Source organism: Zonotrichia albicollis, chromosome 4 (genome assembly GCF_047830755.1).
Source record: "Zonotrichia albicollis isolate bZonAlb1 chromosome 4, bZonAlb1.hap1, whole genome shotgun sequence".
NCBI classification, from domain to species: Eukaryota; Metazoa; Chordata; class Aves; order Passeriformes; family Passerellidae; genus Zonotrichia; species Zonotrichia albicollis.
Window position 1 is genome coordinate 48,920,956 of NC_133822.1, and position 13,217 is coordinate 48,934,172.

At 41.5% G+C, this 13,217-nt stretch overlaps 1 protein-coding gene across 1 annotated transcript in view; it reads left to right on the plus strand.

Annotated features, from left to right (window-relative positions):
- Positions 1 to 10,702: 10,702 nt before the first annotated feature.
- PTPRR (protein tyrosine phosphatase receptor type R) overlaps positions 10,703 to 13,217 on the plus strand; it is a 140,089-nt gene continuing 137,574 nt past the window's right edge. Inside the window, exon 1 of the mRNA XM_074539732.1 lies at positions 10,703 to 11,120. Within this exon, the coding sequence (XP_074395833.1) occupies positions 11,057 to 11,120 (64 nt within the window). The 5' untranslated portion in view covers positions 10,703 to 11,056. The remainder of the gene's footprint in view (positions 11,121 to 13,217) is intronic.

Here is a 13,217-nt window from a genome sequence, read left to right on the forward strand (position 1 = left end):
TATCTTCAGAGTGAAAAAATGTTAAGAACACAAGTAGCCATGCAGTGTAAAAGGCTGCACTGGTCATTTTGAGATCACTCCATTTCTAAAGTCATAACGTATGGTTAGGCATTATAAAAACTGAAAAATGTCAGGATCCCTCTATTCAAATTTAAGAGAAGTTGTTCTTTGTTTACTCTGAGATTGGTGAGTGGAAAATCAGACAGTGCAAGTGAAGTAAGGAGTTTGGAGAACCTTTTGCTGGACTATGGAAGTTTTTTAGATGAGCTCAGTTTCTGAAAATATGAATTGCTGCACATGGCTAAAGGCCCAGCATACTCGCAGGCAGAAAAAAGTGCTCACACGATTATTTCTGGAGAACAGTGACACCTAGTGAGCATCCTGATCGAAACTGAGCATTCCCTGGGGTCTTTAAGACTGAGCCTTCTACTTGGATTTATCTTCTTTTTCTACTATTTGAGCTTCACAATTCCTGGAGTCAGAACTGCATGTGCTGCTCATCTCTGGCAAGGTCTAATGAACATGAATGGCAAAGTAGCTGTGACAGCATGGTGAGGGAGCGGGGTGACTTTGAAGAGCATGGCAAGGAATGTGTATGTGGCCTGGGACAGATTTGCTGCAGCAGAGGAATTATGGTGGTAGATTTTCTGTTTCTGGACTCCTGGGAAGATCCCAGCAGAGTTCATAGCTGCCTTCTCATCCTGGAGATCCCAGGGCAAGTAGCCATACTCACTTCCACTTGTAGCCAGATGGACTTCCCCAGACACCAGTCTGAACTCATCCATGATGTAAAGCCTGCACTCCTATCCTGGGGTTCAGCCCAGGACCCTGATAGTGTGTGGACACATCCACAAAGGAGCAAAGATGTTAGAGCTTTGAAATAAAATGCTTTTGGAACTGAAAGTTCCATTCATTTTACATTGTAGCACTGTGAATAAGTGAGGAGATGGATGACACTCCAAGGACCTGTGGACAGAGGAAAGGGAGTCAAAAGGAATTAGAAATGTCACTATGAAGGAAAAAATCTCAAAGATTGCAGCAAATCACACTATAATATTGGGGTTTACAAATTGTTTTGAGGTACACATACATCAAACTGGAAGTTTTCAGCACTTCATTAGCATCAAGAGAGGTGACCTTTCACCTGTGTCATAAATGACCATTACACCAAATCCTACCTGCCCAGTCTGTAAAAATCAATTTTATTATGTAAATTACATATATTTTATTAGTATTATGAAGAATACTGAGTCACATTCAGCAGGTTTTCTTAAAGCAATCTAAGAAACACGTTTTCTGTAATTATGCTGCTTTAAAAAGGCACAATCCTTTCACACCTAGATTATTATATCACATATATTCACCTGCCAACATTTGAAGAAACTCAGAAATTATGATAAGGCCTAGACTGGTGGAAAACTAAAGGTGATTAAATCTTTACCTTATGGGCTATGTAGTTTCTAAAGCTGGAGGATGAGAAGTTTATTTTACACAAATGTCTTATTATATGCTACTTCAATAGAATAAATTCCCACTGCAATGTGATTTTTTGACCATTTTCTGTGTCATGGCATTTACAGTGCTGGTTTTTTTCTTTTATTTTTTTTCCCCTCATTGTAAATGCTGAAAGTGTGCACACATCTGAGGAAAACTTGGGCAAATATCTCAAATGTCAAGAAAGGAATCTGAACACTACTCCATTGTGTTACAGCTCTTCTTGTTTTATCTCCAAGAAAAGCACAGTATCTGGACATCTCAAGGAGGCAGCATCTTATTGGATAGGCACAACTGGACTTAGAAGAGGACTGCTGACTGTCATAACCACACTGCCACCAACACAGACACTGGCTCTCAAGTTTTGCCTGGCTCCTCTTGGAACAAGGGTTTTCTGCAGAGATCTGATGAACTTTGCTATAAGGAGGGAATGAACTGTTACACATCACTGGAAACATGACACAGGAGTCAGACTGTGTGGCTGCCAGGAAACGGGGGTCCAGCCAGTCAGACTTTGGAGGACAGAGCAAGAAAAATTGATTTTTTAACATAAGATCCATTTGCTACAGTCCTGCTGCCATGGACAGGGACATCTTTTACTAGAGCAGGTTGCTCAGAGCCTCATCCAAACTGGCCTAGAACATCTCCAGGGATGGAGCCACCACAAATTCTCTGGGCAACCTGTTCCAGTGCCTCACTACACAGACAGCAATTTCTTCATATCGAACCTAAACATATTTTTTTTCAGTCTGAAGCCATTCCCCCTTGCTCTATCACCACTTGCCCTAGTAAAAAGTTCCTCTTTGGCTCTGTTAGGTCCTCTTAGCCCCTGTTAGGTACTAAAAGGCTGCTGTAAAGTCTCCTTGGACCCTTCTGTTCTTGAGGGTGAACAACCTCAGGTCTCTCAACATGTGCTCACAGAAGAGGTGCTCCAGTGCCGTGATCATCTTTGTAGCCTTCCTCTGAACTTGCTCCTACTGATCCATATTCTCCTGAGCAGGATACAGCACTCCAGCTGGGGGTCTCACAATGTGGAGTCTCACCAGAGCAGAGTAGATGGAAAGAATCACCTCCCCATACCTGATGACCACGCTTCTTTTGATGCAGCCCAGGATATGGCCGGCTTCCTGGGCTGCACTGGGCTTCTTGTCAACAGCACCTTCAAGTCATTCGCCTCAGGGTCACTGTCAATCCATCTTCTGCCCAGCCTGTATTTATGCTTGGAATTGCCCTGATCCAGGTGCAGTGCTTTGCACTCGGCCTTGCTGAACTTCACAAGGTTTGCAGAGTCCCACAGGCTCTCAAGCCTGTCAAGGTCCCTCTGGGTGGCATCCCATCCCTCCAGCATGGTGACCACACCATGCAGCTCAGTGTTGCCAGCAACTTTGCTGAAGGTGCACCCAATCCCATTGTCCATGTCACCACTGATGACATTAAACAGCACTAATTCCAATTCCAAACCACCAGGAATGCCATTGGTCACTGATCTCCATTTGGACATTGAACCAGTGACACAGCTCCTTGAGTTGACAATCCAGACAATTTCTTATCCACTGATATACCTATTTTAAATTACCTACCAGGATACTGATTTACTATTTAAATTTCAATATTAAGGGTAACTGAGAACATTAGAGAGACTCATTTTTTTATATTCATAGGACTAGTGAGATATATCTGTGTGATTATTATTTGTGACAAGGTCATGTTTTAGGAATGGCATTCTCCAATTTCATACTCCCACTAAAAAGAAAACCACAAGCCGCTCCCCTCCCCTCCCTCTAGTGGGAGATAAAAGGCAGAGATTATGTGTTGAGATAAGAGCAATTTAATGGAAACAGCCATGAGATAGGAAAACAAACAGTAACAGCCATGAGATAGGAAAACAAACAGTAACAGCAACAATACTAATAACAAAAGTGTACAAATAAAGGGTGATTTCCATGCACATATGCTCACCAGGCCCAGAACAATGAAACACAATGGCAGACAGAGCCTCTGTACACCACACTTTTCTCCGATTGCAAGCCACACTCACTTCTCAGAAGCTAGAGTCCCTAATTTCTGCTCCCCAGCAATGACATGAGGTGGTACAGAATAATTGCCTAGACATGCCTACACACCTCCAGGTTTGCTTCTTCAGAGCAACTGTGGACAAATTAACTCTGGCTGAAACCAAGACAAACAACCACCCAAGTAACTTGTTTTTACAGAACCACTTTTCAGATTTTGCACGACGTAAAGTTTCTATCCATTGATCATCTATAACCCTACAGGTTAGGTTGTCTGTGATACATTAAACAGATCTGACCAATCCTTAGCTGGAATTGCTGATCCATAAGCTATGAACTATCTTTGTTACTTATGTAAAGAAAAGAGTCGTTCCTACTCGGAAGAAGTAGATATTCTCCATATGGTTAGACCACACACAGTGATGCAGTCTTCACTAAATCCTTTCCAAAAAATTATAAATAAAAACAATTAAAATTAAATAGCTGTTCCTTTTGTTTGTGCTCTGTTTTTAATTTGTCTTTTCCTCTTTTTATCAATTAAAAAATCATGGTTAATAAGCACAATTATTTTCCTTGCCTTTAATCATTGTGTCCCCTAGGTGCTGGTGAGGGAGCCCATGTGACTGGGAGAGTAGGACTGGAGTCCCTGAAGTAGCATTAAGAGAAATAATTACTTAATGTTGGCCTCTCATTTTTATTTCTCCAGATTATAAATTGCAGAGGGGAGTTTCATTTACTTCTTGGTTTGAATTAAATTATTTTCTGCTCAGCAAATTGGAACATGTTTTTTTCAACCCACAAAGTATTTGGCATTCTTTTCCAAATGAGAATGTTTACTTTACTGTCCACAGACCCTCATTCTTCTATTGCCACCTCCTCCTGTTTCCCTGACCACTTTTTGTCTAGTCTCATGTTCTCCCCCTTTGACTGCTGTACTTGAGTTTTTCTTTTCGCAGTCAGACTGAATCAGGGTATTAAAGCCTGTTTTGTCTCATGTTACTAATATTTTCCTTTTCACTCATACCTGTTTCAGTGTTTCTTTTTGAAACAAAAATAATTGGTTTTATTTCTTTTTGAGCTTCCCTTTTAAACAGGGAAGAGGAAGGTCCCTGTATTCCATCCTGACACATTATGACTCCCTGCTGCTAAGAACAGAAGTTCTAAGGAAGCCCTCCTACATTTGCAATAAATCATACACTTTTGATCTGATGGAATGGCCCAGGAGCATTCCAGCCAGCAACTAGAATGGAATAGCATTCAGGGCAGATTAAATTTTGAGAGAATTTTGCTTCCAACTCAAAACAAACAGCAGTCACTGCCTCCAGAAACCCTCAAGATCACACAGCCAAACTTTTAGTTCTTACAACTTTGTCAAATGAGGATCAACATTTTACAGTAACAACAAGAGACACATGGTGACATCAGAATGGTTCTTACATTCCATTGAGAACTTGGATATATTGGAGACACTATCATTTCAATGGGTACCACTTGGCATTACTAGGTAGAGTCAAGTGTGTCACAATAAAATTAGACAAACTCTTTAAAAGAGACATGGGAAATTTAATATCAAATATCAATTTAAAAAAAATACAGGCCTTAGGAGAAGCTGGAGATGAAAAGCACTCTCTAGTGGAGGATGCCAGGAAATCTTAGACACTTAGAAATTGCAGATGTTCTGAAATTTTTATTTGTCCTCTCTTACTTAAAGAAGAAATTGTGGTTTTTTTCTGAATCATAACGCTTCCAAATCTCAACAAAACTTTGTACACTTGGGTATCCAAGCTTGCTATGAAACTGTCATACAGTCCTCAGAATTCATAAAAAGACTTCCAAAACTGTAGATTGAAACTTGAATAATGTTTTGCTATAAATAATTAATTTTTAAAAAATGGCACAGTAGAGTTCTATCTCTGATGATACCTTTATTGCTTTCTTTAAAAGCACATTTAGCTGTAAACATTATTTAAATATTATATTATACATATTTTATATGTATTATTGAAGTGAGACATTAATTTATGACAGCCTGCTGCTTTCCAGTTTATACTTCTAAAAAAGGCAGGCAAACTGAACCTGAATTCCCTGAACCCCCAAATCCCCAAGAACTCAAACCAACAAACCACTACCCAAGAAACAGTATTTTTAATAAGAAAATATGTGACTTCATTAAAGATTAAGGAGTATCCTGCAGGTTCATAAACCTGCAGCATACTGTTCAGCTTATACCAATTCACTGATGTGAGACTGGTCTTTCTTCCAGAATCATATTAAGCAACCTAGCTAGCATCTTCCTGATATTATTCATTTACCCATCTTCTGTCCCCGAGGGAAATTGTTTAAAAGAGATTTTAGAACAAATATTATGTGCATTATTCTATGGGCTCATCCTGGATAAAGGAAGCTTGAAAAAATATGCCTTAGACTTGGAATGAAAGTAAATTAGCTTTTGCTCTAAAATGGCTCTTAATCCCTGTGGAATTTCATCCCATGATTTTGACTGGCCAATGAAAAAGATTGTTTTTAGGGCACCCATGAACTTCAGGGGGTTGTCTGTGTATAAGGAACTGTGTGAGTAGAAAGGTGAAGATCTGATACTTCAAAACAACTATGAACATTTAAAAAAATATATCCAGAGATGGACAGAATTTATTCAGAGATTTAATCAGGCCCAGCTTGAGATGTCTTGGGGTTATCATGTATCTTCTCCCTTAGCAAAGGCATGTATAACTTCACTGGACATGAACAGATAAGAGAGTCCTCCCAATTATCTCGACTTTCCAGCCAGAGCAATTACTTTGATCTCACAATTATGGTATGTCATGTGCCTAATAAAAAATTAATCAAATGATACACTAAAGAAAAATAATTAATGAAAAAATTCTTCTACCCACTGAATCTCCGAACAGTGTTAGGCTGAATATTAATTACACAAGATGCTTACTTGTTATTTGCTGAGGACAACTGCTATGACTCCTGTCCCTTAATGTTACGTGAATGTCAATTAGATACTGACAGATGACAGTCTCCTGTTCATGTTCTTGTCTTCCAGTTGGAGGTGCTGCAGTTTCTGATGCACTGAAACTTCTTCTCCTGCTGCAAATATATTCTAGCAACAATGTGTGAAAAGCCAATGGGCAACCACGTCAGGCAAATAAAAAAAAACAATAAAAACTTTATAATTTAACAGAATATTTAATCAGTCTGAGAGAGATGACTAGCATTTTGGTCTTGAGCTAGCATGAGAAAGACAACTTTGCACAAAACTGCATATTCAATTAATAAGATTTTGACTGATTTCTCTTTTATTTCCTATTTCAAGCAAAGCTACTCTTCTTGAAATAGAACATCAAAGTAAATCATCTGAGGCTAATATTGAAAATAGTCAAATGCCCAGATTCCCCCATCTCATCTGAATTTGACTTTAACCTAAAGCTGAAATCCATGGGTTTGGTCAGAGTTGCCCAAGTTTTCATTCATTTATCTTTACACAAATTTAGTTCTTCTGTGTTGAGAAGTTTACATTTAGCATATAAATAGTCCTGTGCAATTTACTTTAGTTACTGAATCATTTAGAGACGTACTGCATAGTTATTAGTAACCAAGGGTAACTTGCCTTCCATATTTAAATGTGTATTAGTGTACACATAGGCATATATGTGGGTATTTTACCAGTATTTCATGAGAAAGCCATGTCATATCAAATTACTCTGACAGTAAATAACTGACTATACAAATAAGTATATTTCAAGAGTATTTTGACTAAAGGTCTTTTAAGGATAATCTGAAACTTCTTTTTATCTCTTTATAGCTGTGTTGTAATTGAAAGCACCTGACTTTATGAATCCTGATGCCCCTGTAGAATATTGGAGGATGATAATTTCACTACCCTATGGTAGGAAAAGCATAAAAGAGAGAAAAACTTAAAATCTGAGAAAATGATGACATGGTACCTGGCCTGTTCCACATACTTGCTTTGAATGGACCTGGACATTGAGCGTTGGCTAAATCCATTTGCAAGTACTCATGTATTTGTTAGATACTCAGTACTGGTCAGGACTATACCAGCCCCTTAATGGTCTCATTTAGTACTTAGCTGCTCATGCTGCAGATTAAGAGCTGTCTGCCTTGTGTCTTTAACAGGCAGATTTTAGTCAGGTATGGCTGAATCCATTTGATTCTTTCCCAACAGCCCCACCAAACAGGACTGAGTTGTTTCCATCCGAGCTATAGTCAACATCTTAAGTAAAATGTTTTAAAAAGTTATATAAAAATTATTATATGGTCTTCCAAAATTCTGAATAGTGGTCTTGAAGTTTCAGTTCTACACACATAGTCACAAATTAGTAGCTCAGAGACTAAAATATCCCTGCATCCTCTCTTCCCCCCTCCTCCTTGCTATCCAAGTTTTTGTACTCGCAGCTGAGTCAGTGTCAATTTTGCATGTCTGTATTAGAGATTATGCCAAAAATACACTGGAGGGTCTCAGACCACTTTAGAAGGCTGTAATCCTATATTGACAGTACTCATTAGGGAATATGATACATTTGCATCGGTGCAATTATGACTTTGCCCACTGGCAATCTCCCAGGACACATGCTATTCCCTGACACATTTCCTGTAGCAGTTACCTTTCTGAGCTGCGTAAAAAGAAGCCCTCTTCCCATCCTGGCAACATCATTTAGTGTGACACCTAATTGTACATGCCATGAGCTTTCCTCTGCTGAGACTGCTGTATATTCACACATGCACTCACCAAAAAGTACTTATTCTTCTGATTTGCATTAATATCTCAAAAGAATGCTTTGATCTACGTATATAACCTCCTCTTCACCCCTCCTCCTCCTTCTACAACCTGTTTTCATTTATTAAAAAACACTGCTTCAGTTTTTTTGCTGGAGCTTGTCAAGGGACAAGAGATATGAGGATCCTTATTATTCACGTCAGACCAATTATTCTTTCTTCTTCAGATATATTCCCTGCTTGATAATCTGTGTATTGCTGCTTCTTAAACTAAAGACCAGTTTTGAATTTGGCTTTCACTGTTTTAGCTTCCTCTTAAAGCAATTTGTCAATGAAAGCCTAGTGCAAAATGACTTCCAGACAAGGAAGATGGTCTAGTCGATGTGACAGGAGGAAAACAGCAAGAACTCTAACACTTAGACCAGTCTCTTTTAATTGTAACCAACACCAAGTGTGACTTCTCAGCAGTATGTTCAACAGGTCATATCAGAGATGAAGGTACTATGAAAAAAATATTGGAAAGAACTGGCCATATCCCACACCATCTATCTCATTTAGAATTATTGGTAATATTCAGGTGAACATTTAATTCAGCTCTACACTTAATACACTTTAACTAAGTCATTCACTAATGATCTCCACTCTGTTAATATACTGTTCTACATGTGGAAATAAATTTAAAAATCAGTGAAGCTAGAGAATTCAAACTGATGCAACATGTTTTAGTTTACTTTCTGTGTCACAACTTCCCACTCCATAGTAATGCTTCCATTTTGCATTGACAAGACTGTCTTTTAAAACGGATGCATTGATACAAAATTCAGCAAATTATTTAGTCTAATCTTAGCTTCCCACTGAATTCAGCTTTTGCATGAGTTGGATGTTTTATGTTTATGGAGTTTACATGCTTTCTTGGATGTGGGCTCAAAACAGTATCTTAAGACTTTTCCCCTGTGGAAAATAATTTCCTTAACAGGGTAGTGGTGAGTCATCTGGTCTTTGTGCCTTAGGGCTCTGCAAGTGAGGTGAGTAGATATTGCTACAGCACTCAATCATATGAAACCACAGCTGCCTGATCTGTAACCACATGGAGACAAATCAATACCATTAGCTTCAGTGAAGTTATCCTCTTGACATATTTAACCCTAAATCCTTACCTGGAACACACAAGGGTGAGGACTTGTGGACAAAAAAATACAAAACATCAGAGGACTGAAAGTAAATCTTTCTTTAATCTCTTCCTGGGAGTTGGCTAAATTGTAATTGGTATTGTACAAAAGTACCTCTGAGGCTGGGGCATGTAGGAACTGGAGCTGTAGGGGCACAAGTGTGGTGCACGATACAGACAAGACTTCTTTCACTTCTTTTAGCTTTCACTTCAACTAGTCAGGACTAAAAGGATTAAAGTGGAACAGGATGCGCTATAATTTGTATATACCCACAGCAAATTATCATCACAGCAGACGAAGCAGCAGAAATCTCATGGCTTAGCAGGACATCTGAGGCACAATACTTACAAAAGATATGACTGAAATGACAGGGTTAAAATACCATTCCTTGTTCAAAAATCCCTTTGATCATATTAATTCCCTGTTTCCAGCAGAGCTCATGACTGAGTGCTGTCTTCCAACCCAAGCCTTTTCTCACTTACATTGCTGTCAAGCCAAGGACCTGACTGCCTATACGTGCGTGAACAGCCGTGTGGGGGCTGGCAAAGGAAGCTCGTTTGCATATGTACAGTCACACTCGCAATTCCATCTAGATATCAGGGCCTGCTGCAGCCCTTCCCATCTCTGTATGAAGAATATTTCTGCAGAAAGGCTCATCCAAAGCCAGTTAGAGCCAAGTAAGCTCTGTAAATTTCCTTTGCTATTTTTCACTTGGGGCACATCACTTCAGTTGCAGACCTGACCATGCCTGTACATTGCCTGCCATGCCAGTAACAGACTCCTGTAGATGGATGGCTTGCTGGGTGACACATCTGCCACTGGCTCTCATGGTTGCTCTCCAGAAAATCTCTTGATCAATTACACTCAACTTTAGAAAATTACCTTGTTACAGGACTGCTTCATATTTGGCCTCTTTGCATTGCTCTCTGATACCCGTGTAATCAACTTCACTAAGTGCCTCTTGAGGAGGTGTTGCATCAGCCTCGTCTGAACCACTGCCTGGAGTTCAGCGGTTCTTCCTTTCTTTATGCATCAGCCGCGATTTCTCACAATGCAGTTTTTGCAAACTGCTTATTTTACAACACGTGTTTCAAACACACTGAAGAGGAGGATTACCTATACCTCAAGCATAAACCCACACATCGTCGAAGTCCTCCCGGACATGCCCAAACTCCCGAGATCGCCTCCTCGGCGCTGCAAGATTGGGGAGATGCAATCTCCCCCGTGCCGCCGCAGCAGGAGCCCCGAACGCTGCTCCAGATGTAAACCCAGGAGGAAATCACCCCCCGCCACCCATTCTCGCCTCCTCCCCGAACATGCCACTGGAATGGAGATCTCTCTTTTTGCCTCTCCTATTGGACCCTGCGGTTCCCCGCGGCTACTGCGCGCCCCGATCTCCCGCTGTCAGCCGCCGCCGGTGCCGACCCCTCGCCTCACCCCGCGCCAGGAGGGGAGGCAGGTGAGGGCGGCCGCCCGCCCGCGCGCCCGCTCGGCGCTGCGCATGCGCAGCGCGCTCCCAGGCATGCTCACTGCCGGGGGCGGGGGGAGCGGGACGCGGTGTGGCGGCGCTGCCCGGCTGCCCTCGGCTCTCCTCGGCTCCCCGCGGCTCCCCGCGCTCGGCTGCCCTCTGCTCGCACCATGCGGCGGCGGGCGGCCGCCTGCCTCCGGGCGCTCTGCCTCCTGCTCCACCTCCGCGCCGCAGGTGAGCGGGGGCGGCCGCGGCCGGACGGCGGGGCGGGCGGGACGGCGGTGGGGACCCGCTTGCGCCCGGCGGCGCACCTGTTGGGCGGGAGGCGGCCGCTGCCCGGGTCCGGCGGCGGCTGCCCGGGTCCGGCGGCGGTTGCCCGTGTCCGGAGCCCGGCAGCCCCGGAGGCGGCGGGAGCGCCCGTCAGCACCGCGGACAGCGGCGGCCCCGGGCGGGAGGGCGGGCGAGCCCCGCGCTGCGCGCCCCGCGGAGCAGCCGCGCTTCGGCCCCGGATCGGGAGGACCTGGCCGGGGGCTACGGCAGCGAGGGGAAATCGGGACTCCCTGTATTCCTCCTTCTTATTTTATTTATTTATTTATTTTTAGATACTGGTGAGGAGGCGTCGCTACTTGTATGTGCTCGTGGCAGCAGTGGTTTTAGAAAGGGAAATTTCAGCTGCGACAGCAGCAGGCGTTTCGGCTGTTAGCGATGCTAATAAATCCTCTCTCTGCTTTGCTGGCAAAACGTGTGCCTCATTCAGAAATGCAGTGAGCGATCAGCGCCCTAGTATGTACGTGAAGTTCCACTGCCAGTTTCGTTCCAGTAGTCAGAGCTTATATTTCTGGTGTAAATCTCAGGCTTCCTTTAAGCCGTGAAAAACTGCTCATCGTTCAGAGCCTCCGTTTATCCTGTGCAGACTTCAGCATATATTATCTAAGGAAGGAAATAAAATCTGGGGTAACTGTATAATTGAATTAAGTTCTCAATTAGTAAAGTTGAAGAATTTCTTTGTTTTGTCATTTATGACAAGCTTAGCCACTTCTGAAGTAGTAAATGCTTGCAAGTTCCATTAAGTTTAATTAGGAACTACAATTAAATGCACAGGTACTGATTCTTTTGGTCCTGGGAATGTTATTTTTAGGAAAGATTTTTAAGCTGCAACAAATTTGCGTTGTCTTACTGCAGAATCATTGAAAGGAACAATTGAACTTCATGTGTCTTAATGCAGAAGAGCTGTATGAACATCCCAAATAAGATCTATTATGAAAATAACTGCTTTACTGCTTTTTTTTTTTTTTTTTTACAGTTGTCAGGAGAAATAACTTTGTCTCAGTTATTGGTGTTTTATTACCCTGTAATATTAGGCTACACTTCATAAAATTTATGGAGCCTCTTTCCTGTAAATCTATGGTTAGGATGCTCATGCTGTTGTGGTTTATATTCATATGTGCAAGAGATTATTGACTGAAAGATGGGAGCATTTCATGATCTGTTTTAATAAAAGCCTTAAGCTGCTTTTAAACTGGTTTTTTACAACATGTATTAAATTTACCATCTGTACAAAATTAGAGTAAAACCTCTATTTGACATAACATGCCATCTAATCTCAGTATATCCTCTATTAACAGTGGAATTTACATTAGTTTTGTTGTGCTTCATTTTTCTATCCTGCTAATGGAAACTGGGTATATATTCTGCCAGTAAGCTGTTCACTTTCCTTACTAAGTTCTGCTTGTTCCATTAAGTCACTGGGAATTTTTGCAAAGAGATCTCGTCTTTATTATGCAAATGTCTCTAATCATAAGAAAAAGAGAGGAAAATGGATGTTTACATGGTGCTACTGTTTTGCCTGAGTAATCATGGAAAATAATTGTTTCAGAGAAGACAAGGGGGAGGATGTACAGGAGCTGAACTCAACCTTTGCACGGTTGGGCATGGTTCGCACTGAGCACAAGAGCTGTGCTTCCTCTGAGGCAGGGCTGCATACAACTTGCTCTTGTTGGAAGTCGTTGAAGATGTCACAACAGTGAAATAACAAAGAAAGCTTAACATCCTAAGATATCTCTGTTTCATCTGATACAAGTAGAAAATTTGGTCTTACACAGGCTACCACTATGGACATCTTTTATGTATAGCCTAGACCTTTGAATTATTTATGGTGATTTTGAAGCTTTAGTTCATGTGAAATCACAAGATGCATTCTGCTTGCTATGTCACAAATTATATCCCAAATGTCAATTTTTGTGTAATGCGTTGGAAACTGCTTGGCTTTTTGTTCTGAAGCTGAATTTCTATGAGACATGTTTCTGGAGAATGCTTAAGACACCATCAGTA